General features: G+C 39.8%; 1 protein-coding gene across 2 annotated transcripts; it reads left to right on the forward strand.

Annotated features, from left to right (window-relative positions):
* The first annotated feature begins 369 nt into the window (after positions 1-369).
* Positions 370-19,715, forward strand: DEPDC1B (DEP domain containing 1B). Of its 2 annotated transcripts, XM_077790307.1 has the most exons (11): positions 370-417; positions 1,339-1,604; positions 5,380-5,515; positions 7,671-7,798; positions 10,332-10,462; positions 11,450-11,497; positions 11,947-12,087; positions 16,534-16,700; positions 18,202-18,378; positions 19,032-19,217; positions 19,533-19,715. In XM_077790307.1, the coding sequence occupies exons 1-11, from the start codon at positions 370-372 to the stop codon at positions 19,692-19,694; spliced, it is 1,590 nt and encodes a 529-aa protein (XP_077646433.1). In that variant the 3' UTR covers positions 19,695-19,715. The 2 variants fall into 2 exon arrangements, with proteins under 2 accessions (XP_077646433.1, XP_077646434.1); XM_077790308.1 differs by lacking the exon at positions 19,032-19,217.
* The last annotated feature ends 359 nt before the right edge of the window (positions 19,716-20,074 follow it).

A 20,074-nucleotide genomic window follows, 5' to 3' on the forward strand; every position in this document is an offset into this window, starting at 1 on the left:
CCAGAGCACAGGGCACAAGACTGAGAGCAGATGGTTCTGGAATCCCTCCATGAGGGAGGCTCCAGAACGTCTCTGTTCTGTCCCAGCGCACAGTACCCATACAGCAAAGAAGTTCCTCCTCATGTTCAGGGGGAACTCCCAGCTCATGTTTTCTGGCCGTGGTTTCCGGCCCTGCCGCTGGGCACCGCCCCCGGCAGGCCGCGCCCCGCGGGCCTCCCGCCCGCGCCGCCGGGGCCGGCCCCGCCCCGCAGCGCCGCCCGGCCCGCGCGCCGCCAATCAGACGCGGCGGGACGCGTCACGTGCGGCGCGCCGCCGCCCAATGGGCGAGGGCGGCGGCGGCCGGCCGGATTCAAACGCGGCGCGGAGCCGATGGAGCCGCGGCTGGTGGGGCCCGGCCCGTACCGCGCCACCCGCCTGGTGAGTGCCCCAGCCCCTGCCCCAGCCCCTGCCCCTGCCCCAGCCCCTGCCCCCAGCCCCTGCCCCCAGCCCCTGCCCCTGCCCCCTGCCCCAGCCCCTGCCCCCAGCCCCTGCCCCGAGCCCCTGCCCCTGCCCCCAGCCCCTGCCCCCAGCCCCTGCCCCCAGCCCCTGCCCCCAGCCCCTGCCCCGAGCCCCTGCCCCGAGCCCCTGCCCCGAGCCCCTGCCCCGAGCCCCTGCCCCCAGCCCCTGCCCCCAGCCCCTGCCCCGAGCCCCTGCCCCGAGCCCCTGCCCCCAGCCCCTGCCCCAGCCCCTGCCCCCAGCCCCTGCCCCCAGCCCCTGCCCCGAGCCCCTGCCTCTGCCCCCAGCCCCTGCCCCGAGCCCCTGCCCCCAGCCCCTGCCCCCAGCCCCTGCCCCAGCCCCTGCCCCCAGCCCCTGCCCCGAGCCTCTGCCCCCAGCCCCTGCCCCGAGCCCCTGCCCCCAGCCCCTGCCCCAGCCCCTGCCCCCAGCCCCTGCCCCGAGCCCCTGCCCCGCCGCCCGCCCGAGCCCCTGCCCCGCCGCCCTCGGGCCCGCCGGTGCCCGCCGGTGCTCCCAGCCCCCGTCTCTGCGGCGCGGGCGCGCCCGAGGCTAGCACGGGGCAGAGCCCGGCCGGGCGCAGCCTTTTTGTCCCGCTAAAACCTCAGGGAGGCTAGAGCCGTATCCGTAGGTCCGCAGATAGCATGAGACTCTAAATATCTCAGCCTCCTACACCTGGTGTTTGTTTTTGGGTCTCGACAGTTTAAATCCTGCGCTTAGGTTTCGATGTTCTTGTGAACGCAGACGGTGAAAAAGGGGTGTAGTTCCGCTTACAGACCTGGCTGGGTTCTGGCCGCAGGAAAACCTGGGGGAAGAGCTCCCGTGACGATTTGCTTTGCTCTTTCCCAGTGGAACGAGATAATCGAGCTCTTCCGTGCTGGAATGCCCCTGCGGAAGCATCGCTGTCGTTTCAAGAGCTACGAGCGCTGCTTCAAAGCCTCGGAGGCAGTCGAATGTTTGCATGAGCTACTTGGCTCTAACCAAAACTTTGGCCCAGAAGTGACTCGCGATCAAACGGTTAAGCTGCTTAAAAAATTCCTGAAAAATCATGTAATCGAAGATATTAAAGGAAGGTGGGGCAAAGAGGACTTTGAAGACGATGGCCATTTATATCGGTAAGCCTGTATACGGTGATTAAAAAAAATTTTTTTTTTGGACTAAAGACTAATTTTTTCGTAACAGGTAGCTGCCGTGACTTAATGTTTGACTTCAGTTTTCCTGTCTTTTTTGCAATATTTTTGAATGTCACTTCCATTCAGTTACATTCTTTGAAAATCAACAAAAGCTTTTGCATCTTTCACATGGTATTGAGTTCTCATTTCTGATGGCAGACATCAGGTTTGTTGGTGCTGGAAGAGTACATATTAAGACACAAAGGTGGAAGTGAGAATGCCATTGGTCTCCAGCACTGGTTGTCGTCCTTCACCCCAACCTCCTGACTATTTTGTTTTTTGTCTCCATTTCTTCTGAGAGAAGGGAAAGGCATTCTGAATCTAGGATATTTATGATGTAGCCTTTTTTTATACTCCTTGTTTTTTAGATGGACAAGGGACAAAGCTTTATTTACTTATCCTCAAGGATGGTTGCTTACTTATCCCTGTGGAGCAACTCACCTGGTTTGTTAACAGAGGAGAAGAAATTTCTTTGTAATAAAAGCTTAGCATTACTGGACTGGATTCTTTGACCTCTTGTGACCTCAGTTAAGGTTTGAATGGACAGAAGTTGCAGAATCTGAATTTGTGCCATCCTGTTTGGTGCAGAAATATAAAGATAACCATTCAAGTCTAGAACTTGTAACTTTTATTATGGTGAGCCTTCTTTTGAGAAAATGGGAGTTCTCATCATGCAAAGCATTAGGGAAAATAGGCTAGCAATAAGTTTATGCTTCTACTTAGTATAGCTATTATTACATATTCAAATTTTACATATTCATTTAAAAGTAATAAATTCTCAATATTCTCTCTGGGGAAATAGAACTGAATTCCCATCTGTATGTATTGTATATATTAATCTATATATATGTATTAAGTAAATTTTTCATTTTGCTCTATTGATCTTTTTATTTCTGGGCATTAATTCTTGTCAAAAGATTTAATATGAGGTTTGATAACAGCTGGTGTTATTCTGTATTTCTTTGATTTGATTTTGCTGTGTTTGTGTGGCTATGGGGTTTTTTTTTGTATATTTTGCATCAGCATAAGTATAATATATTAAAATTATTTTGTTCTTTTATTTATTTGTATTTTCTGTCATGACTTTACTGACCTGCAGGCTGTGGAAGTTGGCTGGCTGAAATATTTCTGTTCTTATTTTCTGCGTGTTCTGCCTACTGATCTGCTATTGGACAATAGAACAACTGTTGTTATATATTTTTTTGTGATGTTCTTTCTTCCTCCTCCCACTGAAAAAAAAATTAAGTTAGTAACTGAACTTTTTTCAGTTAAACATGCATACCTTTATTGAACTGGAGTCAGCTTTTTCCTCACTGGGCTTGGTGCTTGGTGCACAAATAAGCTATATACATTTCTCGTGGTTTTAAGTATTAAAACAGGCTTCCCTCCTATTTAAGTAGGCTAAACGTTGGTTTTCCAGCCTATTTTAGTCATGTATTCAATGTCCTGGCAGCTCCCTCTGGTGGATTTTCCTAATGCTACACATAAAATACGGGTTTTTTTCTCCTCACAGGGCTGATGGAGGGAGTGGTACCAGTCAATTCTACTGACAATGCTTACTTTGGAAATACTTACATGCTTCATACCTTCTGTATAAATTTATATGTTAGCATTCTGTAAAAGCATATGGTACACAGTTGTGTCACTCTTCACATGTAAGTGTAGCTGCCTACTCTTGTTCACCCACTGAGTATGCAAAAGAAATATTGCCAAAAGTTGGATCGCATGAGAATATGTGGCAAATATTGTATGTGAAGTCCTAAAAATAATGAAGACTTATTAGTGTGTCCTGACTTACTTGCTCAGCTGAGTCTACAATAATGAATGAGAATTTACAGTTTTTGAAGCTATTGGGCTTTGTACTTTTTTTTTTTTAGAATGTAAGACATTGTATTAAAAGTAAAAGGTTTAGCACTCTTGCAATGATAGCAATATTTTGGGAATTTAGCAGTAATACTTGATATACCATGGACATCACTGTTAGTTGACCTTGTTCCGTATCCTTTGTTCTGCACACAAACAGGTATCTCTAGTTCCTCTTTTTATAAACTCCCCAAACAAGTGTTGCTGGCTATAACCAATTCTGATCTTAATGTGTCAGCCTTGGAGTGCTTCTCAGTCCTTCACTTCGAGTGACATTAATCCTTCATCTAGATCTTGCTGTAATGCTGCCTGAGAAAGGGGAATGCACCTCGTTTTTCTGCCCGTAAGAACTTGTTGTTTCACTGATTGGTTGCAAATCAGGACAGCAAATGACACAAACCTAAAAATTGCGAAGCACTGGAGAAGAAACAGGAAACTACTGAGAATAGAGTAAGGCAAAGGAAAAAGGCTGCAGATATGTGGGTATATTCTATTTTAACATTAAACTCTTAAATAATGAATATCTGAAAAATGGTTGAGAACACTCAACAGCTGAACATCTAGTCTGGTTTACCATTAAAAAACGGAGTAAATCTTGCAAGATTAGAGTGAGATGCTTGCTGCTGGTTCTGAGGGTTTGTCTGGCGGAAGTGATATCTCTGTGTTGCAGATGTGCTGTTGAACAGCACTGTGGAATATGCTCAGTGTGTGTGGTCAAAACAATCAATGTGTTTAACCATTCAATGTAACAGTACTGCACTAACCAAACTGCAGAACAAATCTAAATTAAAAACTTATTAAATATTTCAAGTGCCTTTAGAGGATGGGATGACATTTTGGAGAAACTTGAGGATTTCTCAAGCATTTTTTCTGGTAGGATACATACATGTGCTCTCCAGCACTATTCAAGCTCTTGTTGCAAAATCATGGATATATCTGTCCTTTTCATTCTGATTTAAAAGAGTTAATGAGGTTTAAGCAGTTTCTCAAAGCATCAGGAATCTCAGCATCTAAAACCTGGAAGTAAAAGTAGACAGGATTGGATCTTGGCCAGTCTGAAGAGTGTTCCCATCTAACTGGTTTGTCTTTCTGATATGCTGTCATTAGTTCCTTTGTACATGCTCTGACCTAAGCTTAGCAATAATTTGATGCTGGTCAACCTGGATAGTTTGTTTTCCTTCTTTTCTACAAGGGCTGGTTTAGGGCTTGTTTCTGCTAATTTCTTCAAGGCGCTTCTTGCAATGCCTTAAGAAGTCATATAGTTACCTGCAAAACCAGCTGGAAAAAAGAACTGCAGGATATGATCCAGAAAAGAACTGCAGGATATGATCTTCGCATAGAAAGCATGTAAACAGAGGAGGACCTGGTAATGTGGGCAAAACTTTGTGTGGACACTTGCATGCACTCTAACTAAATCTGAGTGTTAGTCATGTGACTTAGCTATGTAGCTTTGCTTTAGGAAATGCATGCTAACAAAGCACTTGACATGGGGGAAAACATCCCCACAGCTTTTTCAGCAGAATCAACATCTAGGGAAGACCTATGTCATTGTCTATGCAAAGACATCTAGTGCTACATGAGATGCACTGGGATATCAGACATTCACCCAAGGCTCAGCTATGCTGTGGGAGGTGCAAAGGACCTGAACTGTTCTGGAGCAGCAGCTGGAGGGCAAACAAGACACTCCACGATGTTTTACATATCACGTAACATCAGTCTACAGAGAACTAAGTTGGGCTGTGAATGTCCAAAGCATTTGTTGTATTTTTGCATGTGAAGGCTGACTACAGTTTTGCATTGGTAAATGGGGATTAGATTGGTATTCAGAGACTTTAAAAATTTTCTCTAATTGTAGATTTCCTCCTTCCTCACCACTGAAGTCATATCCAAAGAAACCTTCATGTGGAAAGGATGTAATTAAATTCCCAGACTGGAATGAACCAAGGGCTGGCCCTTCTCAAGAACACATCCCAGTGAAATCCGTTGCAATGGTGAGGCACCGACTTTTATTTCCCCAGACAAAAGCATATTTGGAACGTAAAACTGAACTGGTGATTGCTATGCTGTGTCACAAAATACTTGCTTATAAAATTAAATGCTAAATACTTTAATTCTAAAGTTTTGTGAAGTTAAGTTTTTCTTACAATTTGGTGGAGAAGTAAGATTTTAGTGTTCTTTTTGCTACACATTGCAATGTCCTGAGCAATCTGAGTTCCGCATGGGTGTATTTTCCCATATTTCATTCCAGTTTGCTCAAATTCCAATAGGGCATTATATTACCAGACTAAATACTTAAACTGTAACTATTATTTGGACACTTCAGGTATCAGCATATATACATTTATTACAACTTTCCTAGCTGCTATAAGGCTGTTACTGACTCTATTTTCTTTTCCATAAGGAATATGTTTTGGGTAAGGAGAAGTGGTCCTGATCTTTCAGCTATCCTTTGTAAGCTTGGAAAATCATCTTGCCTCATACTTATCTGAATTGATCCAGTCTTTGTAAAGTTGTTGAAAAAACTTGCTTTTATTAGTAAAATTGTATCAACTCTGTTCACCAGGACATAGTAAAAGACTAGGCTTCTGGAGTTGTGTATATTCTAAGCTCTTTCTTCAGTGTATCATTTATGTGGGCGTTCTCATAATTTGTGAACAGAGGATTTCTTTGATGATTTTGCCTTTTTATTGCTATCCTTTAGAACAGGACTCTGGCCTTAGATTTCTTGATAAACCATAGTGTATTTGGAAAAGTAGCTCCTACCATTTTGCTGGACATCTAAATGTTCTGAATGATTATTCCATATTTACAATCTATTTGTGTGCATATAAAGTGTACTCTTCATGTACAGCAAGCATCTGAAGACAAAAAACATGGTCCTTAGAGCTTCAATAGTAGGTAGAAGAAAAGATGGTGCCAAAGACAGGAAAAGAGAATAGAGTATTTTAGTTACTGAGCAGGTATCTGTTGAAGATGTAATATATTACAGCCTCCAACTGTGCTCTAAATTTCCATCCAAGCATCCTGGCTTGATAAGAATTAATAAAAGTCTGCCTCTGCATCTGACTCAGGTGCAACGGCATAGAGTTTGACATAGCTGAAAATCTCTTCCATTGGCAGTTTGGATTAATGCAGTTGATTGTAAGTGAGGCAAAGCTATAAGCTTCTTTCTGCTGCCTTTTTTATAATTAGGTCTAGCTTCCGTTGAAATGCTGAAGTAGACAGCTGAAAATGGTGGTACCTTGGGTTGCTTCAGCATCAATCTAAGCACTTAGTGGCTGTGTGTGGATTGATGAGCTTTAGTCTGTGTCATGAAATACTGATGTGAAAGACCAGTCCCTTAATTTCACAGGGTGCTATTTGCTTCCAAATAGCTCTAGTCTAGTCTGCGATGGAATGACAATTAGTGCTTGTAGTATTTAAGTGCATTCCTGGAATGCATTTTGTGGTTTTGTTGCAAGGAATATTTGTAACGTGCTTTATCACTGTTCTGTAGTGTAAACTGGAATGGTTAGGAGTTTTGCCTTGAAAATAATTCTGCTGATATAAGCTGCAATGTATGTCCACCCACTGATACCTTGATGACAATGTTCAAGAGTCAAGCTTGGGTGTGAAGGTTACATAAGGGATAGCGGTCTTCTGCATTCTCAGATTTACTTTACACTTTAATAATGGTGGACTAGATCTGATGAGTGCCTTCAGATGTAGTGATTTGCTTTTACTTTATTTAACCTGTTATTTGACTTAATGTTTAGTTATTTTAGTATATGCTGAAAAAGGATTATTTTTTTCTAATTCTCCAGTAACTTTTCCATAAACAGATGTTTAATCTTAAAATGGTAGATGAACTCATTTTAATCATGGATAGGACCTGAACATAGGATTAAAGGCCATTGACTCCTGAACTTTAATGGCTATTCTGACTCACATAATTTTTCAACTTTGGACAAGTTATGGAATTGAGAAATATGTGTGTGTAAGATTGAGAAAATGTTTCATTTCTCTTAAACACAAATACTTACCTTGCATCCTGAAGACTTCAATGGAATGTAAGAACACTTGCAATTCTGTACTATAAATGTTATTTAATGCTGTTTAACACTTGAAAAGCAACTAGTTAATTAAGAGAGTTTTTTCTGATGTCAGAACTCTGAGATGTGGTACAAGCGACACAGCATAGCTATCGGGGAAGTACCAGCATGCAAACTTGTGCTCCGCAGAGAGCTAACACAAGCAAATGTAGAAGAGATATGGAAATCCATGACTTTATCACGGTGAGTATAAGTATGAGTCATTTGCTGTTATAGTAAAACCACGTAGTAAGTAATAGTCTTGTCTGTCTTCTCTGGTAACACTTGTAGTTTCGCCCACTCACTTTTCATCATTGCCTTCAAAGCCATGGTGTCTAGACTAACTCCACCACTTGTTATTTGGCTAACAAATTCAGCAAATAAAATCTGCAAAAAAAAACTTTACTATGCTTAGTACCTTTTGACTTTTGCATGTTGTGTCCTGGAAGTCTTTGTTGTGTGGACTTTGTCTTATTTAATCACTTTTTTTCTCTGTCTCTTTTTCTTGTTGCTAGGAAATAAAAGCACTTACGTAGAAGTGCTACGAAACCTTTCAATGGCAAGTGCAATACTTTGTATGAGATAAATGGCATAGCTAATTGAGTGCTGAAGCTTTGAGATTCAGATATTCTTTACTATATTCAAATGGAATCTCCTATGCAAAATTAAAGTGATTGCTTTGGACTATTTCTGCACAGGAAAAAATAATATGCACTAGCTGATATTACAGCATAGTTGAGGTCTTACTAATGATGACTTTAGTGTAAGTCTAGCACATTATCTGCATGTAATGCACTCAGTGTTGAGGTGAGCAGTTTTGGTGAAAGCATGAAGGGCAGCAGAGGGCATTAGTGCATGTATATTCCTGGGTTTCCTGAACCAAGATAACTTCAGGGGACTGGAGAGACCCTCTGCTAGCCTGGAGCTCACATGGCAGAGCTTGATAGGACCTGGGCAAATGAGAGCAAGGGCAGTGGTGGCCAAACCCCTCCTTCACATAAAGTCTCCTATAGAGCTCCAGCAACCAAAATACAAGGGTGGGCAAACAGGGTTGGCACAGCAGATTGTGTGGAAGCATGCTGAAACCCTGACAGCTTGATCAGGGAGCAGCAGCATTCACATGACAGAAAATCCTGGACTCTTTAAGTTTGGTACTTGACATGGGGACTCCCACGGCTCTGGGTTGGATGAGTATGACTTGAGAATGTGGAGACTCGTAGCTGACCCTGCAATATGTTTGAAACTTTCTGTTCCAACTGGATGTGCTTAAAGATATGAAACCCAATGGTATTCATCCCAGGGTACTGAAAGAGCTGTATGACAATATTGTAGGGTCTCTCTCAATTTTTTTTTTTTCATTTATCTTGGGATTCTGGAGAGGTGCTTGTTGTCTGGAAGCTGGCAAATATTTTCTCAGTTTTAAGAAAGCAAAGAACAAAGACCCTGTCAGTATCACCTCAGTGCCCATAAAATTATGGAAAAATATTCTGGGAGTTAATAATAAAATATTTGAGAGACACACAGTCAGTGGTCATAGTCAGCACAGTTTCAGAAGGGAAAAATACTGCGTAACCTATTAAATTTTCTTTTATGACAAGGTCACTCATCAAGTTGACCAAGGGAAGCCAGTTGATGTGGTTTATTTGCATTTAAGCAGAGATTTTGATACTGTCTCTCACAGTATCCTTCTAGATAAACTGTCCAGCATGCAGCTTGATGAGCCCATAATATTGTCAGGTGAGCAGCTGGCTCTTGGGTCAGGCACAAAGGATTGTAGTAAATGTGGTTGGCTCTGCTGAGCAGTCATCAGTGGACCTCTGCAGGGCTCCATCTACGGCCAGTGCTCTTTCTTGTTTTTGTGAAGTATATGGATGTAGGAATTGAATGTACATTAAGTTTGTCCATGATACTAGGTTAGAAGGAACTTTGGACTCCTTCAAGGGTGGACAGGGCCTGCAGTGAGATCTGGATAGAGCAAAGAGCTGTACAGTCACCAAAAGTTTTGAGAAAGCTGAGGGGTGCCCTCAACTGAGCAGTGATAGGATGCAAGGCGATAGAATCAGGCAGCTGTGGAACATGATGGCAGTGCTTTCAGTTATATGGTATAGTTTTAGGTATTAAAATTCCTAAACCTTTTCTAGATACTAAAACAAAACTTCTTTAGGGCTATGAAGATCGTGAAGGGTCTAGAGAGGAATGATTGATGATCCTGGCTTCTTTAACTTAGAGGAGGCTGAGGGGACATTGCAGTGCAATCTGTGATGGGAAGTGGAGGAGACTACACTGGTCTCTTCCCTGTTGTGGCCAGTAACAGGACTGCGGGAATGGCCTGAAGTTGTCAGGGGAGGTTTAGACTGGATATTAGGAAAATGGTCCTCATCCAGGGGGTGGTTGGGCACTGGAACAGGCTCCCCAGCAAAGTGGTCACTGCACCTAAGCCTGAGAGGGTTCAAGAGGTGTTTGGACAGTGGTCTCAGGTGCGTGGTATAATTTTTGTGGTTGTACTGTGCAGAGCCAGGGATCTTTATGGATCCCTTCCAGTTTAGGATCTTCTATAAATCTAGGCTGTTCTGTGAGAAGCAGGACTTGTGCAGAATGGTCCTTGTGGCTGTCATCCAACTGGAGATATTCTCTATGAAATGAAGGTCTGGTTATTTCCAAATTGTATCCTAATACTTCATGTTTGCCTTTTCCAGATTAGATGGTGTATGAACTGTGTGTTTATGTATTTTTGCAGATTGCAGAAGGTGTTGGGTTTGGATTCTCTGGATGAAGTGTTAGATACAAAACTTGTGAATTCAAAACATATAGTTCAAAATGTATATAATGTCAATAAGCAAGGCATTGTTACTTTAGAGGACAAATCAAGTGAGTATTTTAGAAATTTTCATTTACTTTTTTAATATTGAAATCGACTTTGTAGAAACTCTTATTTTTGCAATGCTATTGTTTTTAAAATGTTATTGTTCTTTTCTGGTATTCCAATAGTAAGAGTCAGGGTTTATTCTATATTTGCTCTCTTAAACAAATTCTGGCTTTAGGAGGGTTAAAAAATGAATGTAAGACAGCAGCAACTTTTTACCATTTATAGATATAGGGATATTAATCACTTCGAGGTAAATTTCTTGGTCCTATCCTTTTAATTACCTGGAGTGTTTACATGAAGAAAAAATGTATTAAAAATTGCAAGAGAGCCAAAATGTACATTGAGAGAGTTTTGAGTTTTCAGTCAATGTGTTTCGAAGATAGTACCATGTTTAAAACTGTTTTGCACCTCAGAGAAAAAATAAAGCATCTTTACTGCTCTAATATATCACAGTATTATTGCCACCATGTTTTGCATATGACTTGTATAGAAATTTAAATGACATTGAAACCTGGTTTGGTTGTGAATAAAACTGCCTTCAGAGCATATTTGCTCATTTCAAAGGCAGTTGGACCATCTCAAAATATTAACTTCTTCCTTGCAGAAATGGCAGAACTGAATATATGAGTGCTTTTCATTATCTTTGGTACAAAGTAAACACTTTGTTGTATAGTACTGGGGAACTATATCTGTTTTGGGTTTTTTCTTTTTTTTGAGTAGGTTAAAAATTTGTGATATTTCCTGTTTTGCTGCTTGAGCTGCAAGGGCAGAATGCATAACTGTATGATAGTTGTGGAGGTACTGAAGTATAGATGTAATTCAAGCTTGATCCTACATTAAGGTATAGCCTGCCTTTGGAGTCACTTGATTTACTACGGAGGAGGAACATATCAAAGTGTTTTCAGATTTGCTTTTGTCCAACAGCTGAATATTTTTCTTCTTTTTTTCTTTTAATTTTGTCCCTTAATTTCTGTTTCTTCCCTGCACAGAGGAACTACCTCATTGGATATTATCCGCAATGAAATGTCTAGCAAATTGTAAGTAAATTCAAAAGGGGGAAAAAGATCCCACAAAAAACCCACCCTGAAAAAAAATAAATAGAACTGACTGTGTCTTCACCACTTTATTAAGTCCTGTTTATATTCACTTTCAGTCTTTTTATGATTATTTTATAAAAGAAAGTTGGAAAAGACCTGTCAGCATGTATTTTCCTTCCAGTGTAGCTTATTTAAATTAATTATATAAACATTTAAGTATTCTATTAGTGTTTTTCCTCTGTTTTGTATCTTCACTAGACCAATTGAGAATAGATTGTTCCAGTAGTAGATCAATAAAATTTCACTTATTTTGAAGAATCTTTTTTTTTTTCCTCTAATGATCCATTTTAATGGGCTGGATCAGAAAACACTGATCTGCTTGGTGGCTGAAAAGCAGTGTTCTCTCTCTCTTTTGCTTCTTTCTGTTTTGTTCTTTTTGTTCTTTGTAGGGCCCAGTTGTTCAGATGTGAAGCAGCCTACATACTCAGGCTTTGAAAGAGATGTCTTCAAAACTATAGTGGACTACTTTGGCCAGATGAAAGAACCTCTTCTCACATTTCATTTTTTTGATATTTTTGTTAGCGTGTTAGGTAAGTAGTTTGGAATCTAATGAAATAAAAATTCTCTAATTTCCTGGAATTATTTTACTTTACTTAAATACTATCACAGATGAATTCTTTAGGACCTGTCCTTTCCATTCTGCATAGAGAACAGTTTAATATTTAAATTCATTTCATACCAAATGGTGGTTTTATTTTTGTATTTTTGATCACATTAGTTCAAAATCTTTTATTTCTTGTCTTTATAATATTAAAGGCCCCTGTTCATTGCTCAGCATCCAACAAACAGATTTTAACAGATTTTTCTTTTTTTACAAGTGCTTAAATGTCTTAAAAACTCTCATAGGCTTTTAGAAATTGCTTGACTGAAGTCTAGATTAGAAAGGATTAGGTTTTAAGCATAGTTTTTAACCCTGGAAATATGCTAATTTGAAGGGAATTGAAATACTATGTTGCTTTAATTTAGAAATGACATTAAGTAATGTAGTGTATAAAAAAAGCAATGCTTTAGTTATTAACTAGAACTTTCCAGGGGTTCACACTATATTGAAATTGGCAATTCTGATCTTATAGATGGTTTAGTGAAAGACAGTAAAGAGGAAAATATTTGATTACATTTTATGCAATCAAATTTGAGAAAAAACAATTGAGTTTAAAAGTAAACCCACTTTGTAGCATGTTAGTTTTTTGAGCTTCTTTCTGTGTGAACACTATTTTTAGTAAACTATTGAGACGAGAAAGGAATCCAGAATGACACTTTTGTTTCTGATATTCAGTATATATGCTTTGTGAGTTGTCCATCTTGCTTCATATGGAATATAATTCAATTTTCTGATTTCTTTTTCTTAGAGAACTCTTGTTGATATCTTTAAAACTTACACGTCTGCTTTCATACTGTTTTCTTTTCCATTTTTTTTCACATCTTTTAGGTTTTACTACTTTCATTTCACAGTATTTCATAAATGTAAAATTAGAAGAAAGATTTCATGCCAATATGTATGTGAAAGCAATGAAAATTGTGCAATGTTTCAAGAAATCAAACATTAATTTTGTGGTCTCTTTAAAAAAAAGTGAAGCGTTGATAAGGAATCATTCCTTACTCGGCTAAACATATGCATTAATATGCTTGCCAAATCTTCCTTTGAAATTAGAGAATGCTTTACTATGAAAATTAACTTCAGTTTTTCACCCTCTTTTTCAATAAGAAACAGTTTCCATGTCTTACACCATGGAGTTGACCATAATGGTGGGTGAGGGGATAACAATGGGTACTGTTTATGTTCAGAGCAGTAAAGATTTCAACACTAGTGTTCCATCCTTCTAGACAACCTGAGGAAGCACAGGCTGGATAGGTGGGTAGTGAGGGAAACTCAGAAATCGGTTCAATGGCTGGGCTCAGAGGGCTGTGATCTGTGGCACAAAATCTGGCTGCATGTCAGTCAGTGGAGAGCACCCCAGGCTGGTAGTGTGACCAGTAGTGATTCACACTTTGTTAATGACCAGGATGTTGGCACGTTCTGTCCTAAAAATGGACACAATGCCCTAAACAAGCATGCAAAAAACTAAAATGGGGAAGAGTAGCTTATGCGGCAGAGGGTTGTAGTACCATGCAGGGTGACCTTGACTGGCTGCAGAAATGGGTAAACAGGAATCTTAAAAAGTTTAGAAAAGGAGAAATGTCAAGTCCTCTCCTGGGGAGGAATAATCCCATGCACTAGTAAATTCTGAGGGTGACTGGTTTGAAAGCAACTTTGCTGAGAAGGACTTGGAAGTCCTGGTGGGCATTAATGTGACCATGAGCCAGCAGTGTGGCCTTGAGGCAAAGAATATCAGCAGCGTCCATAACTGCATAAAGTGAATTGCTGGTAGGTCAAGAGACATGTTTCCTCAGTGCTAGTCAGTGAGTCCAGTGAAAATAATAAAAAATTATTAAAGTCTTGGAATGCGTGTCATATGGGAAGAGACTGATAACAGGGACTGTTTAGTCTGGAGAGGAGAAGGCTCAGGGAGAATCTAAGTAGTCTGAATAAAAGATTGATATGGGAGGAATAAAGAAGAGGAAGGAGCCAGACTTCTATTGGTGATATGCAATGACAGGGCAAGAGTCAATGGGCAAGAACAGAAGTACAGGAAACCTCATTTTCATGAAGAATATAGCATTTTAATTGGAAGGTGATCAAACAGTGGAAGTAGTTTACAAGAAAGGCTGTGAAAGGTCTGTCTTTGGAGCTATTCAAAACCTGTGAGGACATAGTCCTGGGCACCTTCTTGTAGATGAACCTGTTAAGCATGTGAAGAGGTCTATATTATCTCCAAAGAGCTCTTCCAATTTCTATAGTCATATGGAAAAAAAAGAAGGGTTGCTTGTTCCTTTTCTAACAGAAATTACTGGTAGATTTGTTATGTAAATATTTTGTTTTCTTACTTTTGTTCTGATACTAGTGCTGTTTAGACAAAATCATAATAGATCCTTGGTTGAGACTTATGAACCTAACATATGATGGTATTTTGGTGATTTTCTATAGATGCCTAAACTACTATCACTTTCTACTGTGCCTATCCAGTCTCCAAATATCTCTACCATGCTTGCTGGAGTATTTTCTCAAGAGTCTGTAAGCAGAGTTAGGCACAGATTTCATGTCCATAGGTGTGAGGCACATGTTGGTATTGTCATAGTGTCGCTGATGCATAAGAACATTTTCTTTCCCTCTAACTTTTGCCACAGACTTAACATTTTGTGTAACATGGTTGCTATATCTATGCATACCATTTGGTTGTGTTCAGTGCTGAGGTAATAAAAGAGCAAGGATGAAACAAAAAGTTGTAATTTTTTGTGTATTGTAATATTTAGAGTTATTGGTTGTAGCTATCAATGTCTTCCAGTGCATCAGAAGAAAATCTTTTAAAAACTTTAACAAGTCCTAGTAGTCCAATTCTAGTGATATCTTTCTAGTCTCACTGGGGAGTTGTCATGGTTTGACAACTGAAAATGTAATCCCTCCCTTGAATGCTGTGAAGTGGAATCTAGAACAGAGCAAAGCAGGCCCAAGCTTAATAACAGGGAAAAAAAAACTTTATTAAGCTACTACTACAAAAGGAAAAAAAGAAAGGAAAAAAAACCCACAAAGATCAAATGAAAACCTTGCAAAGCATTCCTCCCCCCACCACCCAACTCCAACAAACCACAGTGAGACACAATCTGGACCCCAATCAGGTTTCCACCCTCCAAACAATCGATAACTCAGTCCATCGAGGGAACAGAGTCTCTCCTGTGCCACAGACCCCCCAAGAAACACAGCTCCACATCCTGTGTTTCCATGTCACACATGGCACCGCCCAGAGAAAAGTTTGCCATGGTGACCCTTCTCCTTTCCATGCACAGTGCTCTCACCACCAATGCATGGATGGACAAACTGCTTCTAGGATTTTCCTTTCAAGGATGCCCTGCCAAGAGGGGAGAAAACAACAGTTCAGTTTTTCATTGTTTGGGACCACAGTCCCCCCCATTTTCCCCTGGGGCCGAGGGCTCAAGAACAGAGATCTTCTTCTCTTCTCTTTCCTTTCCAGGACAGGGGGAGCCACCACACACCCCCTAACCTTTTCTCTGTTCACTCCAATTTTGTCTTTTTCCCAGCTGAAGCAGGTCTCTTGACTCACTGGCATCCTCCTAAAACACAGTCCCTCTTGGAGGAGAAGATTGGTTCAGGTTGTGGCTAACACGGAAAAGTCCAGCCAAAAAGCCACTCCTTGTCCCCCTCCCATCCAGAATTCCTCCTTCTAACATCCCAGGGTCCAAGGTGTCCCTCTTCCTCTCTTTCAAACCAAGGAGGGGAAAGGAAAATTCACAAGCTTTCATTTCTCAAAGAAGGGTTAAAAGTCTGAACTCCCAGGATGGCTCGATGCCCGGACATCCAGCAACTCCCACGCACTGGGCACCTTGCAGCTCCCCCTGCTCCTCCTTCCTCGCGGTGGAATTGCTGACAGAACTGCCGCTGTCTCTTTCTCTCTTTCTCTCAGGAGAGAAACTCTGGGGGGGGATGGAGACATCCCAGATTTCTTCCACCCTTCCATCTGCAGGGGCCAGCCCGGTTCCAGTCCTTCCACCACCCTTGGGACCTACCTTCGTCAGATCATGGGGCTTCCCCTCCCCACCCAGCTCGTTGCTGGGCAGGGCAGAGTCCTGCACTGCACGCTGACCGGAACCAAAGAGAGCGAGTTCCCCTGGGAATTCTGCTTTCAACCCCTCTGTGTTCTCAGAGGCGTGTCTACTTTCAGTTGGCCAATATCTAAATTGACCTCTTCCTTCCGGAAAAAATTCTCTTTCTGTGTCAAACCACGACAGGAGTGGAGTTCTAAGGCAATCTTGAATGAGTAAGAAGGGAATTTTGGGTGTTAGGTATAGAAATACTATGTTAAATATTATGGAAATATACAACTGAGAAATGCTCCCCAATCTTCTGATCTCATATAAACCAGGACTGCTGCAAAAACCCAGCAAGGCTGTAGAAGCACTTCAGATATCTTGTCTCCTACTGCCACCAGAAAATAGAAAAAGACTACAGCTATTGGTGAGAATGATGGCAAGAATTTGTCTAAACCAGGATTTGCCACGTCTTTCTGAATCAGCGAGGACCAGAACTTTGGTATGTATAAGTGTAAGGTAAAAGGTCTGGACAGACTTTTGGAGCAGCACAGGTTAAAGATTCTTACTGGACAGTTCAAGCAAAATACAGTTTGCTTGTTTAAGGAACTGGTTTGTCTGTCCCAGCTGTTTGGAAAGCTAATCTGAATATGAATAAAGTGGCATTTCATGGTGGTTTGTAAGAACACAAAGACCTTGCTCAGAATTTAGAGGTTTCCTTACCTTTCAAAGTCAAATCACCACTGATTTCACTATAGAATAGAAATAGCCACAAACAAACAAGCAACCTCCCCAAAAACAAACAAGCAAAATCAACCAAAAAAAAAAAAAAAAGAAAAAAAGCAGATGAGGTCTCTAGCGTTCTTTATCACTGCAGACAGTGTGAATGAAAAGTGCCTGTTTCAGTCAAAGCTTGAAATATGGAGCTGAATGTTCTGATTGACCTGTTTTCAGCCATTCAAAAAAATTAAAATCCCAACTGTTTATTTCAGTACTTCTTTTTTTTTTTTCCACACACAGAAGTCTCTTAAAGTAAGCTCCAGTTTTTGCTAATTCTTCTTCTGTTGGAGCATATACAGTGATATCACTGCACTGATATTTGCAACAACACCTTATTACAAAGTTATTAGGCATAACTTAACTATTCTGACTAGCTAACAACATGTATTTATTTTGGTTAATTTAAAAGTCTTTGAAAATTAAGGGTAAGGGAAAACTAAGCTGCAGAGCCATTCTGTAAAAATTCTATAGCAGCATGCACAAATCTAAATGTGCTCCACAGCAATTAAGTTTTTAGTGAACTTTGAATAGTATTTGATTAAAACAATTTTTTACTGCCAAGGTTATAATTTAATTAACTGTAAGTGGTCTTTAATTACTACTATTGTTGTAATTGAAATGTTGTTTTTAGAAGTGAATCCTTACAGTCTGAATGTTTTGTACTAAGTTTTAATTTAGCAATGTAATGTATGGTACATAACAGAAATCTTTATTACCTTCTGTGATTTTAATGTTACAAGTGGCTGGTGCACAAACAGAAACTCTTGTAACTGAATGCTTGAGCACAAGACTACCTGAAGTTAACTGGACTTGAAACTTGATTTGATGTTTTCAGAATAGTGGTTTCAAGTTTACCCTCTGGTGCCTAATTTCTATTAAATTTCCATATTATTTAAAAAAATCTCTAAATAGAGATGCCCTCTTTAAATAGCCATGTAAAGTGGCTATTTGACAAAGTCTTGAGAATAAAGTGGAAATCATTCATTCTATATCTAAATTCAGGAGTGGATTATCTGTATGAGGCAGGAGCAATTTTCAATGCACTCACATAATGTCACCGTACATAATACATTCTAAAAAATATTTGTATGTTTGAAGTACAGTAAGTATTATGATGTTAAAATATTTATTCTAAAAGATCACTTTTTAAATGTAGCCTGATTCTTTACTTCTCACTCCCAAACAGAAAAATACATTATAATGGTGTGGGTTTTTTCCCTCAGATGGTTCAGGCATTTTCCCGTTGTATTCTCTGCTCAAAGGATGAAATAGACCTGGACGAACTTCTTGCTGCTAAACTAGTATCTTTTCTCATGGATAATTATCAAGAGATCTTAAGTGTTCCTTCTGCTTTAAAGTCTTCCATAGAGGATCATATTGTAAATCTCCAGAGAGTCCAAGTATGTATCTAATGAAAAAAACCCTTATGTCTCTCTGTTTCTAGATTGAATTTACCCTTTGTCCTCTGAAGATCAACAATTCTTAAGAGACTTTTTTTTTGTCTCTGTTAGCTTTTGAGAGCTAGACTACAGATATTCAACCATAACTATGTGTTTAAATGAAACTAAACAAATATTGAATTTGTTTGGAGACAAGAACTCTTAAATATGTTTTCCTATTTGTCAGCACTGTCTTCCCATGGAATGGGCAAGTTATGTGAGTGAAGAAAACAGAATTATCATAATGTGTTTCCATTAATGTTCTGACTTTTATTTTTCCTTTAGAACTATCCTTACTTGCTCAGTTTTTTCATCTTTCTGTTTCCTGATACCATATTTTGTTTTTGTTCAAAGATGAAACATTTTTTCAATTTTTTCTATTTTCTACTAGAAAAGTAAACTTATTTCAAGAGCTGAATAGGCTTCTTATGTGTCATGTTTTTTGACTTACTGCAACTCACTCAATTAGGGCTGGAGAAAAAAATTATAGTTTAGGGTCTCTATTCAGTATTTCCTCTACTTAATATCTTGTGGTGGTCAATAGATTAAGCCAATTTATGTAAGTGTTTTTCAGAAAACATAGCTATTCTTTTTTTTTTTTACTGTGTCTTCAGATAAAATATGCTGGGGCTGATAGTGATGCAACACTTCCTCCTCCATCATTTTGTCATCAAATCACTACAGGTGAATTTGAATACCAAAGGGCAACTGGCTCTCAAGAACCACTGGCAGCTTTGTTGGAAGAAATTGTAATGAACAAAGAAATATCTGTGAAAGATAAAAAGAAGAAGCTCAAGCAAGTAAATAAAAATTTCTCCACAGTTTCTAATTTTAATTTGAAAAGATTTATCAAGTTTTAGACATGTATTCTTCTAGAGAAATACTGAAGTTGAAAACAGTGGCTACATATGGGGATTTCAAGATTTATAATAACCTAGAACAAATATGCTGTGATGAATCAACCCAAATCAGAAATACTGCCTAATTTTCTATATAGTGGTGTAGAAAGTCCATTAGAGATACAATTTCCTTGCTCCAGAAATGCAATCTTCACTTTAACAGTTTATTGTACATGTTTAAACAAATTCTTAATTTGAATTAATGTACTTTTCTAGTTTCAGAAATCTTATCCTGAAGTGTACAGAGTACGATTTCCTAGCCCTGAAACTGAAGCGATGCTATTTCCTGAAAAAACTAAACAGAAACCACCAATACTGATGTGGGCCTTAAAAAAGCCTTTTCAACCATTTCACAGAACCAGAAGCTTTCGGATGTAAATGGTTTGAAATATATCAGCAAACTAACAGAGACACAGTGTATTGTCAATGGATCTCATGCAAAAGGAGCCTGAGCTGCACGTTGTTACTCAAAAAAACTACTGGGGATACTGCTGAGATCATAGAAAATGTTGAAAGAAGAGGAGAGTATTGAGGTTGTAGTAATGTGAACCATTATCAGTATTTTTATAAGGCATTATTTTTTAAAATGTCTGTTACTTTAAAACAACCAACAAAAAACAGTAACAAAAAAAGGTACACAAACAAACCCACCACACACTCAAGGGGATTATTCTATATATGGGTGATAATGTACACTTGCTGTGGTTGGGTTTGACTATTATTTTAAGGCCTAAATGTATTTGTGTGTAATGTATTCT

Source organism: Lonchura striata, chromosome Z (assembly GCF_046129695.1).
Source record: "Lonchura striata isolate bLonStr1 chromosome Z, bLonStr1.mat, whole genome shotgun sequence".
Classification (NCBI taxonomy): Eukaryota; Metazoa; Chordata; class Aves; order Passeriformes; family Estrildidae; genus Lonchura; species Lonchura striata.